This window comes from Hyperolius riggenbachi, chromosome 3 (genome assembly GCF_040937935.1).
Source record: "Hyperolius riggenbachi isolate aHypRig1 chromosome 3, aHypRig1.pri, whole genome shotgun sequence".
NCBI lineage: Eukaryota > Metazoa > Chordata > Amphibia > Anura > Hyperoliidae > Hyperolius > Hyperolius riggenbachi.
This window is the reverse complement of record NC_090648.1, coordinates 39943952-39964718: the sequence shown is the minus strand read 5'-3', so window position 1 is coordinate 39964718 and position 20767 is coordinate 39943952. Positions and strand designations below refer to the sequence as shown.

General features: G+C 46.1%; 1 protein-coding gene across 2 annotated transcripts in view; it reads right to left on the bottom strand.

Moving 5' to 3' along the window:
- Positions 1-3317: 3317 nt before the first annotated feature.
- Positions 3318-20767, bottom strand: part of LOC137562553 (uncharacterized) — a 247734-nt gene continuing 230284 nt past the window's right edge. For both annotated transcript variants that reach the window (XM_068274006.1, XM_068274007.1), the window contains 4 exons: positions 18793-18836; positions 9938-9990; positions 6178-6261; positions 3318-3752 (listed from right to left, as the gene is read on the bottom strand). In XM_068274006.1, coding sequence (XP_068130107.1) covers positions 3633-3752; positions 6178-6261; positions 9938-9990; positions 18793-18836 — 301 coding nt within the window. In that variant the 3' untranslated portion in view covers positions 3318-3632. The remainder of the gene's footprint in view (positions 3753-6177; positions 6262-9937; positions 9991-18792; positions 18837-20767) is intronic.

Below are 20767 nucleotides of genomic sequence, written 5' to 3'. Positions count from 1 at the left end.
TTAGGCTTTCTTTAGGTGGGACATTATGCCAAGAATTATTTTATTCTAAATGTGTTTTAATGGGAAAATAGGAAAAAATGTGGGAAAAAAATTATTATTTTTCAGTTTTCGGCCTTTATAGTTTTTAAATAATGCATGCTACTGTAATTAAAACCCATTAAATGTATATGCCTATTTATCCCGGTTATAAAACCGTTTAAATTATGTCCCTATCACAATGTTTACCGCCAATATTTTAGTTGGAAATAAAGGTGCATTTTTTTCAGTTTTGCGTCCATCCCTAATTACAAGCCCATAGTTTATAAAGTAACAGTGTTATACCCTCTTGACATAAATATTTAAAAAGTTCAGTCCCTAAGGTAACTATTTATGTATTTTTTTTAAATTGTAAATTTTTTTTTTTTTTTTTAATTACAAAAAAAAAAAATTGGGGAGTGTGGGAGGTAAGGAGTTAATTTTTTGTGTAAAACAAGTTTATTTGTGTGTAAAAAATGGTTAGGATGTAGTTTTACTATTTGGCCACAAGATGGCACCATTACCAATTTGTTTCATACGACCTGCAAGCGTCCTTCTGGACTCTTGCAGGAAGTAGAAAGAGGCTGGGACTTTGTTATTTTTTCACAATGATCGGGCTGCTCAGCCGAGCGGCAGCAGATCATTGCGGGGCTGAGATCAACGAACGGGAATGGATTTTCCCGTTCATTGATCTCCGGGCGAGCGGGCGGCGGCGTGTTTACTAGCGGCGGGCGGCGTGTTTACGAGCGAGAGCGCGGACAGCGGCGGGAGTGCGCAGAGTACGGATTTCTCCGTCCCTGGGGGTGAAAGGATGGAAAAAGGGGCGGAGAAATCCGTACGCGCGGGGGTAAAGTGGTTAATGTCTCGGTGGAGTCATCCACCTTGTTCCTCATTCACAGCTCCCAAATTTTCAGGAAAGTACATAGCTCCAAACTTAATGAGATAGGAAAGCGGGACACATAAGCCATGCCCCTGCCACACCCCTAACCACGCCCCCATCACACCCCATACCATAAAGATTTCATAAGAAAAATATATTGTTTTTTTTATTTTATTTATTATTCAAACCACACTAATCCTTTCTATCCTGGTTCATTGTCCTTCATATTAACATTTGAAAATAAAAATATATTAGTTGAAAGGATGGAAGAGTCAATTAACCTGCCTGGCGGTATGGACGAGCTCAGCTCATCCATTACCGCCGGAGGCTGCCGCTCAGGCCCTGCTGGGCCGATTTTGATCAAATTAAAAGGAGCACATGCAACCGGCACTTTGCCAGCTGCGTGTGCTACCTGATCGCCGCCGCAGCGTGGCGATGCGCCGCGTGCAGCGGCGAAAGAGGGTCCCCCCAACCGCCCGAGCCCAGCGCAGCCGGACCAAACAGTTCTGGCCAGCGCTAAGGGCTGGATCGGAGGCGGCTGACGTCAGGACGTTGGCTGACGTCCATGACGTCACTCCGCTCGTCGCCATGGCGACAAGGAAAGCAAAACAAGAAGGGCCGCTCATTGCGGCCTTCCGTGTTACTTCTGGCCGCCGGAGATAAAGATAAGAAAATATAAATCAATAGCTAACCTCTAGAAAAAAACAAAGAAACATATAAACTCTTGGGTGGGGCTGGTCGGTCTGTACAATGTAGAAGATAAAGAGAAGTAAGCATGCCAGTGGCCGGGGCAACAAGAGAACCCGATAATTTGAAAAGGAAGAAATCTGTTTAAGTGGACCTGAACTCTTGCACAGGACAGAAGGAAAACATAGAGAAATGCACCCTGTATGTATTTAGAGAGTTTAGCTTGTCTATTTTTCCCTCATCTGTGACTAACCACAAGTTGTAATTTGATCTCTCAGCTGTGTTCACTGGCTGCCTCGGCAGAGCAGCTAAGTTGTAAACACAGGATGTTAACCCTATGTCTGCTTCCATTAAAAGCAGGAAGTAGACACACTGCAGAGTTATAGCACGATTTGTATCAGCTGTAACAAAGAAATGTTTTTACTTTAAAGAGACTCTGTAACAAAATGTTAAGCCTTATTTCTTCTATGCTATAAGTTCCTATACCTGTTCGAATGTGGCCTGTCTTACTGCAGCCTTTCCTACTTGAACTGTCTCTGTAATAAATCTTATCTCCTTTCCTCTGTTGTGTCTGTCGGGCTAAGGCTGGAATGTGCAGCACTGCTTGTCATTGGCAGAAGCTTTACACACCCTCTCCAAGCTCTGCATGAGTCACACAGTAAGCTAGTTCTCAGCCTATGATACTGTGGTTAGAAGCCAGTCTTTTGTTTGCAAACACTGCCTAAAACTGGTAATTACAAGCCAGGATTGCAGCAGAGAGTGGCAGAAACAGCACAGAGGGGCACAGGAGAGAATAAGGAATAGAATGGTATGCTTTTTATTGTAAGAATATTAGAGTACAGATTCTCTTTAAAGGTTATTATGCTGTTGTGTTGCTTATCTTTCAGAGTAGAGAGGATGAGGATTAAGTTCTGAGTTCAGGTCCAATTAAAGAACCCCTCAAAAGTGGCCTATTTATAAAAAGCAATCTGTATAAAGCTTCTTCTAGACTCATTTCTATTGCTGTTGTGGATTGACACTCTTGTTTGCAATCCTGGTCTGAAGTTCATCACTGGAGAGTACAATTGATTGGCTGGTGTGTGTGGTGTGCACCATACTATTTCTGATTACACATTGCAGGATTGGACCAATCACACTGTGTGATTGAATGGATGGTCCAATTGTTTAATGTGATTGGTCCAATCTGTCAACCATATTGCATGATTTAACCAATCAGATTGGGCCATTCAGATTAGAGTGGCACGATTAATGTGTTACGTAATTTGCTGAAAGCTCAGTTACTATAATGTGCACTGCCTGCAAACGCTCAGACTATGGGGTATATTCTAAAGAAACCCTGGGCAAGGAGGTGAAGCAAAGCGGACCTGAACTCAGAACTTCCTCCCTGCTCTAAAAGATAAGCAACAGCATAATAACCTTTGAAGAAAGAAACATTTCCTTGTTACAGCCGATACAAATTCTGTGATAAATCTGTAGTGTGTCTACTTCCTGCTTGCATGGAAGCAGCGATATGGTTAACATCCTGTGTTAATAAATTAGCTGTTCTGCCCAGACATCCAGCTGACATGGCTGAGAGATCTAATTACAGTTATGGTTAGTCACAGATGAGGGAGAATTGGACAGGCTAAACTCTCTAAACACATACAGGGTGGATTCATCTGTGTTTTCCTTCTGTCCTGTGCAAGAGTTCAGGTCCACTTTAATGCAGATATAGATATGCCTCTGAAGGGGGACTGTGACAGATGGTAAGTGTGTCTGTAGAGGTGCATTTTAAGGATACATTTGAAGGATTTAACGCTTGAAGCACAGTGAACATGGAAGAGAGTTCCAAAGGAGGGGCAAAGCTTGTGAGAAGTCCTTGATGAGAGTGAGAAGAGGTGACCACATTGGTAATAGGCTGACTATAGCCATTAACCTTTTATGATTCCCCTTTGTAGCTATGCGTGTAACTGGGGCTTATTCAGACTCCTCTATGACATCCGATAGCTCATGCCTGTTCTCTGCAGGGAAGCCATAGAAGGACTCGGCATCAGTTTTAAACAAGATCAGACTATTGTAAAGGTGGTTTGACAATATCCGCATAGACCACCTCCTCCCTCTGCTTTGGATTCGGGCTCTGGGATCGTTCCTTCAGCTTGGTTTTGTCTAGTTTGGCATAAAGGAGTTTTGTCTGCAGAAAGAGAAAGAATTCAGATAATACAGCGAGATACCATTTGTGAAAGGAGAACGCTGTCAAATGTTACCGTCTGCACCAAAAATACATTGGATTAAATCTGGCTTAACTTTTCGGTACCATCCTATACAACTTTCAGGGAAAACATACTTTGTTTAAAAACTTCTCTCTCTCACTTTCTCTCGCTCTCTCTCTCTCTATATATATTATGTATGTATATTCTGAATTATCATTTATGTTAAAGAGACTCTGAAGTGAGTGAACTAGCATGTGTTTACTGTAAAGCACCTTACATAGTACTAAACCGCCGCTATCCTGCGGCAAAATGAGAGGTTTTTATCCCCCAAATCCCCCCTGCAAGATCCACGACTTTCTTGGTCGTGGATTTTGCTGCTCATGGAGGAAGAGCTTTGAGCTGCAGCTCTGCCTTCATGCGTGTCAATCGCCGCACAGATCTCCACCTCTCCCCGCCCCTCTCAGTGAAGGCAGATTGAGAGGGGCGAGGGAGAGGTGGCGACCAGTGGGGATTGACGCGCTGAGAGTCAGAGCTACAGCCATAAGCTCTGCCTCTTCAGGAAGCGCTGCCCCGAGTTTACAGAGGGGATTTGGGGGGTATAAACCCCTTATTTTGCTGCAGGATATCGGCGGATTAGCACTATGTAAGGTGCCTTACAGTAAACACATGCTGGTTCACTCACTTCAGTCAAGCAAACCTGAAGTAAAAATATGAGATACTGAATGGTATGTTTAGTACAGCTAATGCTAGGTACACACCATACAATTTTCTGTAAGATTTTCTGTAAAGGTGGCCATACATTAGAAGATTATGGGCAGATTCGACCAAGAGACAAATTTATCTCTAATTGAAGCTGCCCATACACTACAGGCCGATTCCCGTCCGATTTCAGAATGAAATCATCAGGGAATCGGCTGAGCTGCCGCGTTCGCCCCGCCGCTGCCGCCGCAACGTATACATGTATGTAGTGTAGTGCATTTATACATTTCCTGTCCTGTAGCAGCTTCCGCGCGGTGTCCGTCCATCTCGCCAAGTAACAGCCACATACTTGCTAGCGGTGCACAGCGTCCTACGTCATATACTATGCGCCACCGGCGTGTATGCAGAACCCGGCGAGATGGACGGAAACCGCGTGGAGGCTGACACCGGACAGGAAATGTATAAATGCACTACACTACGTACATTTATACATTGCGGCGGCAGCGGCGGGGGTTTTGTCGTCTCGTCGCTTGTTCGCAATTCGGCCACCGTACCGCCGCGCACCCGACTAACCAACTTCAGCCCAAAGTTTTCCAGCATGCGCGATCGACCGTGTGGCCAATTTCTGTCCTGAAATTGGTAGCTTTGTCGGTCGGGCATGCACTTGGCAGCACCAATTTTCATCCAATTTGATTATAATAATCAAATTGGATGGTCAATTGGTTGGTTGGTCGGCAAATGTATGGGCCCCTTAAGATTTACCTGCCACATAGATAATTTCCAACATGTTAGAAATTTTCTATCTAACCATCTATCTGTCGAGCAATTAGGCATTGTTCTGCTCAGCAGGAGATAACCAGAAGACAATGCACCAGAGATAATGACCAGTCTCTACAGAAAATAATCTAATGCAGAAAATCTAACAGAAAAATCTAACAGAAAATCTAATTGTATGTTGTGTACCAGGCATAAGAAATAGAACAATAGTAGTAACCCCCCCCCCCCCCCCCCCAAAAAAAAAAAAAAAAAAAAGAGGTCACATTGTATTGTTTTGCACTACAGGACAAGTTAAGAAACTTTATTTGTTATCTATGCAAAAGAGCTTCTCTGAGCTCTCCGATCTGACTTGGGTTGGCTACAGTCCTGTTCTCTAAGCACTTAAAGGGATACTGTAGGGGGTCGGGGGAAAATGAGTTGAACTTACCTGGGGCTTCTAACGGTCCCCCGCAGACATCCTGCGCCCGCGCAGCCACTCACTGATGCACCGGCCCCGCCTCCGGTTCACTTCTGGAATTTCCGACTTTAAAGTTAGAAAACCACTGCGCCTGCGTTGCCATGTCCTCAATCCCGCTGATGTCACCAGGAGTGTACTGCGCAGACACAGACCATACTGGGATTGTGCTATACATTCCTGGTGACATCAGTGGAATCAAGGACACGGCAACGCATGCGCAGTGGTTTTCTGACTTTAAAGTCAGAAATTCCAGAAGTGAACCGGAGGCGGGGCCGGAGCATCGGTGAGTGGCTGCGCAGGCACAGGATGTCTGCGGGGGACCATTAGAAGCCCCGGGTAAGTTCAACCCATTTTCCCCTGACCCCCTACAGTATCCCTTTAATGTAAAGTAAGGAAAGGTAGAAAAGACTACAGGAAGTTGTCCGTCCATCCATGCTAATATACACCACGCCCATCTGTCTCCAGATACTTACATCTTCTTCATCCGCCATCTGCCCACTGGCCATCTCCTGCCTTCCTCCTTCATCCCCGACTGCGGCTGCCTCTTCCTCTCGGCTCTGGAAGCACATAGGAGCCACATATTGTACAGAAAATTCATCCACTCCATCAGGGACGTAACTAGAAATCACTAGGCCCCCCTGCAACATTTTGGATGGGGCCCCCTCTCGCCAAGCTGGGGGCAGGGCACTGTACAGAAGAGCCTGCTGCCCACTGAATAGGGACAGTCTACAAGTCTTTGCCTGCAAAACTTTGTATGATCTCTTATCAGTAGCCAAGCAGATGCAGTCATTAGAACAATTGTACAGAGAGCAGAAAGTATCTTTCACTCCTTGTCCTTACTCGTCAGTCTCACAGGACGGGCCCCCTGTGACTTCTGGGCCCCCCTGCAGATGCATCCCTTGCAGGATCTATTGTTACGCCCCTGCACTCCATACACATACCGCATATCTTTCCTACACATCAGCCAAACCCCCCAACTTTTTGAGATAAGAAAGTGGGACACTTTAAGACACGCCCCTGCCACACCCCTAACCACACCCTCTACACACCCCTCGCTATGCATATCACAAAGAATTCAGAACCAAAATATTTCGTTTCACATTCAAATCACACTGGTCCTTTCTATCAGCAGTAATTTTTTCTTCATATTAACATTTAAATAATAAATAATTCAATTTAATTGATGGGAATAAAAACACATGTGCCTCAATTCACTAAGCTTTATCGAACACTTTATCGAACATTTGATAATTTATCTGATGAGTAAAATCTAATTTTGAATTCACCAAGGTGTTATAGATTTATTGAGCGTTAAAACATTTGATAAATATATAACACCTTAGTGAATTCAAAATTAGATTTTACTCATGAGGTAAATTAACAAAACAGTCTATAAGGTCTTCAATATAAAGCTTAGTGAGTTGCTGCCCTTGTTCAGTAGAAAATACATATATTAATATCTATAAATCAGTCCTGAAAGAGGGACACATGAGGAAGAAAGAGAAACTGAGGTATTGGGTTTCCAAAGAGGGGCTGTCCCTCCAAAAGTCAGACATTTGGGAGCTATGCATTAGCAACCATCTCATGATGTAGTTAGGAAATAGTTAGGATTACAGTCAGGGCCGGTTCTAGACTTGTGAGGATGCGCCCCCTCCTCAGTCAGGACAGCAGTGCCACCTCCTCCCTTCTGCTGTGCAAGTCAAATGAAACACTGCTGCTCTCGTGCCTACCCCCTCCTCACTCACTGTCAGACTCCTCACACAGCACAACGAGCTGCTTTTCCCCAATGCTCAGGGCCGGATTTCTGGCAAGCCACATAGGCCATGGCCTAGGGCACCAGAAATTTAGGGGCGGCTCAGTGAGGTACAGTAAAGCTGTTCCATGCAGCCATCCCTATCTACAAAGACAGCTTTAACCTTTGAACTCTCTGTCCTGTGTACTTGTGTCGTGCCTGCAAGATCTGTTAGCTCTATCCTGCAGGTACACTTCAGCCTAACTCACATGGTGGCACAATGGGTCCATCATTAATGAGATGGCAAACATAACGTAAAAGTTCTTAAGGAAAATATAACTTATAATTTATATGCGTATTACTGAAATAGTTATTGTCTGTGACATCCAATGATGTAAGTAGAATTCTCTTTGGGGCACATGGAGATAACAACCATACAGACGGTATAATTGGCCTTGGGCGGTAAAAAGTACAAATCCGGCCCTGCCAATGCTGCTCTCCTGCCTACCCCCTCCTCACTCACTGCCAAACTCCTCACACAGCACAACAAGCTGCTTTTCCCCAATGATGACCTCTTTGCCTTGCTCTCCTCTTGCTTCTCCTCCTAATCTGACTGCATGCTGTTACAAAAATGCTGCCCCTGTAATCTCTGCGCCTGATGCAAATGTTTCACCTTGCTTCATGAGAGAACCGACCCTGATTACAGTAGAGTTAGTGGTAGGAATGGGAGGTATTTGCTATGGTTCAGCTTTAAGTGAGTAACTGCTGTTTCCCATAATGCATCACTCCTGAATATGCAAATCATCTCTTAATGCCCTCAAAAGCCAGACTCACATCCAGACTCCTCCCAACACACATCCAGAACCGCTGGTGTATAGCGAGATGGCATGAGCTTCTGAATTCCGTGAAATTCCAGTTTCCAACTGAAAATCGGCTTTCCGGGGAGGATATTGGTATACAGGAATCAGAATTCCATGGAAATATTGCATTACTGAGATACCCAAATTTTAATCCAATCACAAAACTCCAAAGCATTAGACCAATCAGAGATCCAGTATGGTGCTGTGGAAATTGGACATTCACGGCCAATCAGAAGACTCGGAAGTATAAGCCAAATAGAGAATGCAAAAGTTTACTGTAGCTGCTGATCGGAAATGTGGATTCTGCATAGTAGCGTACATTAGGCCAATGCAGGGCTGCCACTATGCCACGTGGCTGCTTAAGGCTTCGCTTACAGCGGAGGCCTCGCGTCACTTCTCAGACCTCCTGTCCCATTCTGATGCTACCATTGTTGTTGTCTCATGTTGCGCTGAGTTGCGTGTGTATGCTGGCCTGTCTCTGCTGCAGGGCCGGCGCTTCCATAAAGGCAAAGGGGGCAACTGTCCCAGGGCCTGTGGGAGCTCTCCAAGGTGTCCCTCACCTCCAGCTATGGTGACCCATGGGAGAGTGGGGATGATGTGTGTTTTCTCTGTATAGGAAAAGCAAAGGTAAATATTGGGAACACCAAAAATGCTTTTATGGGGACATATGATAGACACACAATGATATTGTGTGATGGGGAGGATTGGATCAGGCCTGGCAGCTGGCTCAGGGGCCCTGGGGGTGATTTGATTGGAAGGGGGGAGGGCGCCAAGTTACTTTTGCCCCAGGGCTCCATTTTACCTAGAACCGACCCTGCTCTGCTGCCCTCTAGTGACAGTCAGTTCAGTTACATGTATATGTGGATCATTTGCATTTTCATATTCAATAAAGAAAATAATTGAACTATAGAGGATGAGCTAAGGCAAGTTCTTTAACCTATCAGTTTACGCAAACTCTGTGGAGTTTGTCTTCTCCCCCATTGTGTTAGTGAGGGTACGTATTCAATACCGAATAGATCCTGTTCTACAGCAATTTTGGTAAGATAGTTTAGATTTTAGACACATTTGGGACTATTTTTAAATAGTCTTTTGAAGTATAGCAGAACTCCATCCAAATCTTCTTACAAAAATAACAATAACTATTTGTGAAAACATGTTAATGGGTCAGAATCATGATTTCATTGCTTTTGTTGTCCTCTTTGGTGAGCTTTCCTCATGTCCTCTCATTTCAGGGACAGGAAGTAAAGGGAATCCCCCCCACAAAGAGGAAAGAATGAAAATACCTCACTTCCTGTGATTTCATCAGGGACAGGAAATAAAGGGAATCCAGCCCACAAAGAAGAAAGAATAAACATACCTCACTTCCTGTGATTTCATCAGGGACAGGAAGTAAAGGAAATCCTGCCCACTAAGAGGAAAGAATGACATACCTCACTTCCTACAATCTCACCAAGGATAGGAAGTGAAGGGAATCCCACCCACAAAGAGGAAAGAATGACAAACCTCACTTCCTGTGATTTCATCAGGGACAGGAAGTGAAGGGAATCCCACCCACAAAAAATAAATAATAAAGGTTCAGCAAGGATTAGGCATCTCTGTATTTTTGCCCAAAGTTCCTCAAAGAAAGTTAGAGATACTCACCCTTGGAGCGATCTCACAGTATGGTAACTCCATATCTTCACAGGTCACACCATCTGTAAACCAATAAGAAACCACATGACTTGTCTTCACTGAAGACTAAATAAAATATTTATTTATGATTTCGTGCTTGACTTATTTAATTCCTGCTGCTGGGAAACAGCTGGTTTGGGTTCTCCTATTTCCCACATTTCTGTAAGGCCTAATGGGGATAAAGTCAATCTGTATCACAACATAAGTATACTTGCAATATTGTTGGCTCCTCCATATTCCATTCTCTACTCACTACTGCAGTCTCCTATCAACCCCACTTCCCATGCCCTGCTGTCCAATGACTGAGGAAGCACGTGAACAACCTCAATGACTGGACAGCAGTCCCATAAAAGCAGCCACTATCACAGCAGTTGTGTAGTTGTAACGGTTGGGTGCCGCAACTCAGACGTCTGACTATCTGGTGATCTGCAGAATCACCGAATAACGCAGACGCTATACCTGATTATGTGTGATCTGCAGAATCACCAATAATACCAGTATAGCTTCAAGGATGAGTGTAGTGCTTGGTGCAACCGTAACTTTGATAGTAGCAAGGCCTTACCAGGGGGACTGGTAAGGCACCATCAACACACCTACTGTACAGCTAAAAACAGGCCTTCCCAGAGGGAATGCAAAGAATAGGCTAAGTAGACCTTACCAGGGGGGCTGGCTAGGAACTACTGACAAAAATATTACGAGTGCTCGTCAGTGGAGCTGACGAGCCTCGGAACCAATCAGGCTAGGCCCCTTCGGAGGAGTTGGCTGGCGCTAGCTACATTCAAGGCTAGGCCCTTTCAAAGATGCTTGTGGGCACTAGCTGCAAGCGTACTGATAAGTACGACCAAACCTTACAGAGGGAATGGCTATGTACTATCAGATACGGTAACTGAATAACTTGTCTAGACCTTCCCAGCGAAGCTGGCAAGGTGCTATCAGTTACCAACTATAATAGAGAACAGTAACTAATAGTCTGACGAGACCTCACCAGAGGGGCTGTTGAGGTACTATCGGTACACCGATTGTAGTAGAGTTCCAGCCTCAGCAAGCTGGAGATATAGCAACAGAAGAGATAGAGTCTCCAGAGGAGCGGGTGATTCAGACAGTACTGCAGGTTAGGAGCAGGAGACCCAAACAGTATGGCACTAATGATCACCTGTAGAGCAGGTGATTCAGACTGTACTGCAACCTAGGAGATACAAACAGTACAGCTCTAACGGTCACCTGAGGAGCAGGTGATTCAGACGGTGTCACCGACCGCAAGGCCGGTCTGCGGATGGGGTAAATCGATCAGGGTCAGAAATCCTCTCACACGGTCATTTGTTCATCACGAAGGGTAACCCGCGTTCGCAATTTGATGAACTGACTCGTGAAGGGAGCGTTCGGATGCCAACGGATTCACCTCACACATACAATTCAAAGATCTGCCACCAAGCGAGTTACACAGCCCGCTACTGTAATTGTACTAGGACTTGGAGAACGCTCTATTAACCCCTAGCAGTATGCAGGAACCTGGGTCAGATCGTTATATCTGGGCCGGGTTCTCGCATACGGGTTATAAAGGCACACTTCTATTAAACACAGGGTAGCGATTTCAGGAGCATAGGTACGATTGTGTATGTTCAGCAACAGGTCATAACCGCTAAACGATTTTTAAAACGTTTAATAACAAAAATGCATTACATACAGTTATATACATAAATTAACATATACACACAGAGCTTAAAAATAAAAAGGAATAAAATCAGAAAATTCTTACTTAGTTATGCTGAGCAGTCCATTTGAAGAATGAAGAAAAATAGTCCAGTTTAAAAGGAGGCATTCAGGTTAAGAGTCCTTTGAACACAGCATGCGCCGATTCTCTTTGAGCACATGCTTGGACTTTCCTGGTCGATGAAATTTGGAAAACTGCGCAGGTTTGGTCCCGCCCCACTCTTATAGGACCTGAGTCTTGGGGCTGCCACTACCTGGAAAGTAGGTGTGTTTAAGGCGGGGTTACCTCCTAATCAGCAGGTTGCCGCCCCCCAGACTCAGAGCAAGAAATGTCCTGATTATTAATAATCTGTGTAACTCTGCCCCAGATTGGCGCATCGCAAATCCGAGACTATATTCATAAGCGGCTTGCGACCCTGTATCAAACGAGGCTATACATGCCTATTCTATTGCATTCGCTCTACGCAGGCCGGATAAAGTGGTTTCTCTATTGATTCCTGATAGCTAGAAAATTATAATCCAGGTGAATGACAGAACTATTTCCTAGGTATCAGGGAATGTAATTTTTGTCTTGCTGTGCCAAACCTATTTTGAATTATTAATAAATTAACGTTCCCTTTGTTTGAGGCTATGAGCTTGGAGGGAATTTTTAATCTCAGCGTGTTTGAGCTGGCTTGGGGGGAACATGAGCTGTGTAGCCAAATGGCTTCTGCCCAAAGGTTTTGGCCACGTGAGAAATTCTTTCCTGACACAGGATGTGGGGGAAGGTTACTGTACTCTATGCAATGCTCTCAGAGGGGGAAAAGAGAAAGGAAGGGCATTTTTTGTACAGTTACACAGCACTGACAGTAATTGTGCACGACCATACGAAAATCGTTGGCGATTGCGTACGACTTTCCGTAATATTCGTCACATCTCCCCCCACCAGTCGGGTGCACAGAGTGCGTCTGCCAGACCCGCTCTACGCGCCGCTTAGCTTCTGAAAGGGTTATCTGACTGCCCTTTAGACAACTCACCAGAAGCATAAGGCCTCATGGTCCGGTGTGCCCCAGTGTCCGCTTTGCGGACGGTGTGATGCACACCAACAGGCTTACCTCTAAAGGCCTGGCTGGGTTTGCGCAGCGCTTCCTGTAAGGGAGAGAGTCGTTGGCTGACATCCGGGTCACTTCCTGACTCTCGGGTGTCAGCCTGCGAATCTGGAAGCAGCGTGGCATACCCCTGCTCTAACTGACTACACCTTGGCACAACATTTTGGTCAGCACAACCTAGGTGGACATTAGAGCACATTTTAGAAAATTAATTAGCCTTCACCTGGGTGGCGATTCTTGCCCCTTCTCCAGGAAGGATAGAGGGTGGACCTCTGGGCAGTTTTGCACTGGGTTGCTTCTGCAAGGGGAAGACATGCAAGGGTGAGACAGGGAAGGCACGGCCTGTCTCCACCAGCTGCTTGTTAACAGCAGGCAATGGTGGAGCACTCTGGCTGTCATAGCAGGAGGGGAGGTCTAGGGCCCCAGCTGCCTGCTCTGACACCTGGCCGGCTTCCACTGCCCTGCAGGGATATGACCCAGGCAAAACAAGACTGTTACCCCTTAGATTAGAGACTGTCACATTTAAACATACATCCTTTTTAGCACTGTGAGATTCAGCATGACAGCTATTAGCAACATCTGGTACAACATTAACATCACAGTTACGTTCATTTTTCACATCATGCACACAGGTATCTGGAACAACAGTGACAAGTTTAGAATCAGACAAACCGTGATTAGACAGCTGTCCATTACAAACAGGTACCTCTTCCTTGCCTCCTTCCATAGGAGGGCTAGGTACCATTACCCTGGCTGCCTCCCTCTGTCCCACCCCAAGCTTGTACAGTACCTGAGTGGGTCCAGACTGGCAATCCGGGGTGTTGATCACAGGTTCATAAAAGGATCCTAGGGTGCCAAGATCGGTGCCCAACAGCACAGGCACTGGGATGTCATCTGTCACCCCCACAACTTTTGTCTGGCGTCCCCTTCCCCAATTGAGAACAACACGAGCTTTGGCGATGCGTGCGTGTGTGCCACCAACTCCCATAAGTGTGACACACTCATTAGGCAGGAAATTCTCCCTGGCTACAAGATGAGAGCGAACCAAGGTAAGCTCTGCGCCTGTATCGCGGAAACCAACAGCGATCTGGTCGTTAGTCTCCACGACTTGATGATTCCTGGAAAGTCGAGGATTTGCTGCTCCCATCACGAGGTAGGCGTGTGCAGTAGAGGATGCGCTAGCCGATTCTGCGCTAGGCTCTGGAGACGGTGTCCTCACCTCGGGGCAGGCAGACTTGAGGTGTCCTCGCTGTCCACAGTGGTAACACTTCGGAACATATGTGGCATCAGGCGGATGAGTAGCAGGTGCAGCATCTGGCCTCTGTGGCTGTGGGACCCGATTTCCACGGTTATCAGGGGCAGGAGAGCTAAGTTGCGCAGGTCTCCCCCCTTTCCAGCTCTGGGCTGGAGGTTTGCGGCTGTCCGGTACACGGATGGCCACAAAAGTGTCTGCAAGTTCTGCGGCAGTTTTGGCGGAGTCAGGCTTCCGCTCCAAGACAAACTGCCGGATATCTGGAGTGCAGCAGTTCAGCAACTGCTCCTGCACGATGAGGTCCTCCAGACCTTGGTGAGAGTCTTTTTTGAGGCCCCGCGACCACTGCCTGAACACGGTCAGCAGGCGACTCTCCAGGTCGGTGTAAGAGTCGGTGTGGCCTTTCTGCAGGGAGCGCAACTTTTTGCGATAGACCTTTGGGGTCAGCTGGTATTTGGCGATAATTGCAGCTTTTATCGCCTCATAGTCATTGTCTTTCTCAGCGGGTAAGTCCACAAACGCCTCAAGCACTTTGCCCCGCAAGTTGGGTGTCAGATATCTCGCCCACTGCTCCTGGGGAAGATGATGCTGTCGACAAGTCTTTTCAAATGAGTGCAAATAAGTGTCCAGGTCGGTTCCCTTCTCCATTTCTGGGAATTTAAACTTTGGAGTCCCAAACGGGCCTGCTGTGGGCTGGGGTTCCGCAGCACTTTGCGAAGGAATTTTGGCCTTGCGTTCGCATGTTGGCCATTTCAAGGTCATGTCTGCGTGCGGCTGCTCTCTCCTCTCTTTCCGCTTCTTTCTCGGCAAGCCACCGGCGTTCTGCCGCTTTCCTTTCTGCCTGCTCCCGGCGTTCTGAGGCTTCCCTTTCTGCCTGCTCCCGGCGTTCTAAGCGGTCAGCGTTTTCTCTGGCAATCCGTAGGTACAGATCAGGATTTGTCTCCAAATTTGTAATCCAGGTTGCATTCCAGCATCAGGAACACACAAAGGGTTTGCATGGACGGGCTCCCGCCGGTTACCATGCTCCTCAGCATTTAAAGTGATCGGTTCAGATGCGGCCCCGGTTTTCCTCTGGTTCTGGAAGTGGGTTGCCTTGCTCCAACCGCTCACTTCCCTCTGCCCCAGTTACAGCACCGTCTGAACCAGGAGTGTGCTCTCCTAGCATCTGCTCCGGCTGGGTATTCAGTTGCAACAAGTCCTCGATCAATTGCGCTCTCTTTTTTCTATAAGTCACAATGCCTTTTTCTTCGCACAAGTTCACTAGGTCTGCCACTGCCATTTTCTTGTATCTTGCTGCATCAGCCATGGTTGCCAAATAAAAGATAGGATAGCAAAAGAGATTGGGGGGGGGGGGAACTCTGTGCTACAAGTTTAGTCTATATAAATGGTAATGCACCGGTTATCGACCACAGATTTTGGATCTGTTCTGGCAGGTTAATCAAATAACGTTGCCGTTAATGTTCTGAACATACACAAATCCCAATAAGCTGCCAACCAATGTCACAGACCGCAAGGCCGCCATGGGGTAAATCGATCAGCGTCAGAAATCCTCTCACACGGCCATTTGTTCATCACGAAGGGTAACCCGCGTTCGCAATTTGATGAACTGACTCGTGAAGGGAGCGTTCGGATGCCAACGGATTCACCTCACACATACAATTCAAAGATCTGCCACCAAGCGAGTTACACAGCCCGCTACTGTAATTATACTAGGACTTGGAGAACGCTCTATTAACCCCTAGCAGTATGCAGGAACCTGGGTCAGATCGTTATATCTGGGCCGGGTTCTCGCATACGGGTTATAAAGGCACACTTCTATTAAACACAGGGTAGCGATTTCAGGAGCATAGGTACGATTGTGTATGTTCAGCAACAGGTCATAACCGCTAAACGATTTTTAAAACGTTTAATAACAAAAATGCATTACATACAGTTATATACACAAATTAACATATACACACAGAGCTTAAAAATAAAAAGAAATAAAATCAGAAAATTCTTACTTAGTTATGCTGAGCAGTCCATTTGAAGAATGAAGAAAAATAGTCCAGTTTAAAAGGAGGCATTCAGGTTAAAAGTCCTTTGAACACAGCATGCGCCGATTCTCCTTGAGCACATGCTTGGACTTTCCTGGTCGATGAAATTTGGAGAACTGCGCAGGTTTGGTCCCGCCCCACTTTTATAGGACCTGAGTCTTGGAGCTGTCACTACCTGGAAAGTAGGTGTGTTTAAGGCGGGGTTACCTCCTAATCAGCAGGTTGCCGCCCCCCATACTCGGAGCAAGAAATGTACCGATTATTAATAATCTGTGTAACTCCGCCCCAGATTGACACATCGCAAATCCGAGACTATATTCATACGCGGCTTGCAAACCTGTATCAAACGAGGCTATACATGCCTATTCTATTGCATTCGCTCTACGCAGGCCGGATAAAGTGGTTTCTCTATTGATTCCTGATAGCTAGAAAATTATAATCCAGGTGAATGACAGAACTATTTCCTAGGTATCAGGGAATGTAATTTTTGTCTTGCTGTGCCAAACCTATTTTGAATTATTAATAAATTAATGTTCCCTTTGTTTGAGGCTATGAGCTTGGAGGGAATTTTTAATCTCAGCATGTTTGAGCTGGCTTGGGGGGAACATGAGCTGTGTAGCCAAATTGCTTCTGCCCAGGGGTTTTGGCCACGTGTGAAATTCTTTCCTGACACAGGATGTGGGGGAAAGTTACTGTACTTTATGCAATGCTCTCAGAGGGGGAAAAGAGAAAGGAAGGGCATTTTTTGTACAGTTACACAGCACTGACAGTAATTGTGCACGACCATACGAAAATCATTGGCGATTGCGTATGACTTTCCGTAATGTTCGTCACAGACTGTACTGCAGTCTAGGAGAATAACTTCACCAAAGGGCTGGTTAAGCTAACACCTCACCAGTGGCGAGGGCCCACTGAAGAGTAGAATGGTCAGACAGGCAAGGATCGGCAACCGCGAGGACAGTATCAATACAGAATCGTGAGGCAGAAGAGTAAAATCAGGCAGAGGTTCAGCAACTATGAGACAGATAGGCAGAAGCACAGAATCAGAAAGCAGGATCAGAGTCAGAGTTATAGCTAAGAGTCATATACAGGAAATCAATACAAACAAGCAATATCCTAGTCTAGGTGTGAAGTCATTGGCATCAACACCTGGGATCTAGTCTAAGGCCAACACGCCATGCATTCACAACAGCAGACCGCGCTAGACTGAAGCCCGAAGGCTTAAAGGGATACTGTAGGGGGGTCGGGGGAAAATGAGTTGAAGTTACCCGGGGCTTCTAATGGTCCCCCGCAGACGTCCTGTGCCCGCGCAGCCACTCACCGATGCTCTGGCCCCGCCTCCAGTTCACTTCTGGAATTTCTGACTTTAAAGTCAGAAAACCACTGCGCCTGCATTGCCATGTCCTCGCTCCCGCTGATGGCACCAGGAGCGTACTGCGCAGACCAAAGACCATACTGGACTTGTGCAATACACTCCTGGTGACATCAGCGGGAGCGAGGATGCAGCTGCGCAGGCGCAGTGGTTTTCAGACTTTAAAGTCTGAAATTCCAGAAGTGAACCAGAGGCGGGGCCGGAGCTTTGGGGAGTAGCTGCGTGGGTACAGGATGTCTGCGGGGGGCCATTAGAAGCCCCGGGTAAGTTCAACTCATTTTCCCCCACCCCCCTACAGTATCCCTTTAAGAAGCAGAGGAGACCTCACTGGCACGCCCCCTGCTGCCAGCCAATCCGGGGCTCCGTGAGTCTCCTCTGATGTCAGCTGACTAGCAGGTCAGCTGACGAGCCTCCTCCTTGCATAAAGGTCCTGTCTATGCGCGCGCCCGCGCAAGAAAGTGACCTTGCAGGGGAAAGAAAGTCCCGTCCCCGGCGTCCTAGACGCCGGAGGGACAGGCAGGGGCCCAGAGGCAGCCGCGGTGGCGTTGCAGTCTGCCGCGGCTGCGCTCGTTACAGTAGTCAAACAGAAGAAAGGTCAGGTTAGGAGTGGCACAGAAGAGATTGGATAAGTATTTTTTTGAAGTGAAACAGTGCAGTCACAGTCTCTCAGTAATACCTGTAGAGCCACAGTACCAGTTAGTAGACATTGTGCAACCACAGTATTCTTGGGCACACAGTGCAGCCATTGAATAAGTTAGTGGAAACAATGCAGTCACTGTATCAATTAAAGGGAACAATGTAGTCACAGTATCAGTTGACCCAGTTCAGTAACAGTATCAGTTAGTGGACACAGCACAGTGACAGTATCAGTTAGTGGGCAGAGTATGGCCATACTATGAGTGAGAGGACACAGTGCAGTGACAGTATCAGTTAGTGGCTATGCTGCAGTCACAGTATCAGTGAGTGGACACAGTGTAGCCCCAGTATCAGTTATTGATGACTGTATGGTTAGAGTCATTTTTAGTAGCTACAGTGCAGTCACAGGCTCAGTCAGTGATCACACTTGGTCATAGACTCAGTGAATGGTCAGCCAGTATGCCAAAGTCATTCGGTTTGGGAGAATTGGTAATGTTGAACACAATACAGAGGCACTGTACAGCTGAGACAATATTGATGCACTGGGAAGCTGGGGTACACAGTGAGGGAACTGTATGAATATGAAGTCCTACTAGGGGAACAACATTGGGTGTATAACACTATATTTGTTGTGTGTGGCCTCATCCACTCTTCAGTTGTTGCTATTTTGTACTGAACATTGAATTCCAGCAGAGGTCTTTGTAATACGCCCATATGTCCTAAATGATTACCTCCTGTATCTGTAACATCAGCTGCCTTCATGTTCTGATCAGGCCTGCAACAGAATGAGAGATGGTACATTACAGTCTGCAGATACAAGGTATTTTGTTTAATCAAATATACTGTAAAAATGAAAATAGAGTATAGTATGAAAGCTTTCCTAATTCAAAGCCCCAGGTAAGTCAAACAAATAGATTCGATTTTTTGACATAGGAAGTCCTTTAAGGGTATAAAGATTATAATATCCACACATTATTAGCATTTAGACAGGTAAGGACCTGAGAAGCTACAGTAGTAAGGCCAGGAGTAGAGATTGATTTAGGTATCATCATTTCACATCTACGACTCCCTCTTTCCTTAAAGGATATCAGATGTGAATAATGGAAGAGAAACGGGGGGAGCAGGCACATACTATCACCTGTCCTGATGCCAACTGCTCCCTTCATTCTCCTCTTTAGCCCCCATCATACCTAAATGCCCCTGAGCTCCTCCTCCATGTTGCCGAAGTTGGGCTTGCTGCGCTGGCGCTGGCTGTGCATGTCCTACAGCGCTTGCCCTTGTAGTGCCGTCATACACATGCGCAGTGTGCTCCCGGCCATGGGCGCTAGCTGTAGGACATGCACATCCCAGTCAGCGCCTGCACAGTAAGCCCAACTCCAGCGACTCGGAAGAGGAGCCCAGGGGGGCTTTTAGGTATGATGGGGGGCGGTGGGCATCAGGACAGGTGATAGTATATGCATGCTCCCCCTGATTCTCTTCTTTCATTCGCATCTGGTATCCTTTAGGGCCTGAGCCCACTAACGCAATTGTGCGCAGTTGTGTCCGCTTTTCAGCAACACATCAATGTTACAGATTCTGAAAAGTGGTCAGAAGCGGATACAACTGCATACAACTGCGTTAGTGGGCTCAAGCCCTTACGGAAAGAGGGAGTTATAGATGTGAACTGATGATACCTAAATCAGTACTTGAAGGACACATCGATAGTTGAGGTAGGAAGAAAGGAGGTTGAGCTTCAGATGGTTGTGGTCAGACAGTGGATAAGAATATTGATCAGAGAGTGGATAAGAATACTTGAGAAGTTGTATGTGGAGTAGAGGATTGTAAAAATAACATTAAGTGCGTATGTGTGTGAGTCACCATGAGGAACATTGCGTGACACCAATAGAGGAACTGAGTGAGGAGTTCAGTGGCAGCAGAGAAGAGTTATAGTCGGAATGTTAAAATGACTGCTGAGATAAGATCTGTAGACAGGAAGTGGTGCAGAAAAAAATCACTTAGGAGAGAGAGCAGACATGGAACAAGTGAACCTCAAGCAATAAAATGGCAAATGATAAAGGCACAGATGTGTGGCATCTGAAAATATACAGTAGTAGCACAAAGGACAGTGATATTACAAGATATACAGTGGTGTGGCCCTATGTCCCTATGTCAAGGGGGGGGGGGGGTGTAATTTGAGGGATAGGTTAAGGAGTTGAACAACTTATGGAAAGAAGGAGTTTCTGTGTCTAGTGGTCTTGGTGGGTACGGACCTGTAGCGGCGATTCGACGGGAGAAGATCCAGCTAATAGTTGCTGGACTGAGAGGGGTCTTTTGCTATCCTGGCGGCACTGGAACGCAGTCTGGAGAAGTAGAGAAGGTCAAGTGAAGGTCTACGAAGATGGTGGTGCCCAGGAAGCAGGCATGCGGGACTCAACTCTTAAGGGGATATTATTGTATATTTACTTGTCTTATAAAAAGGTAATAACATTGGTAACATTCATCTCTTCAGTAATGACTTCATAATTAGACAGGGCTTTCAAGTAGAAGGTCTGCCGTACAGTTAAGAGAATATAGACAGTATCCTGATTGTTCCCTTCCAATCCAAACATCCATTTCTTTCTTTTTCCACTTTATTTTTGCTAGCATCTATTTCACAAGCTATAATTGTTTATATAACTTTTTTTGTGCAAATAAAACATCCCCTCATTTAAAGGAGCACTATCATGA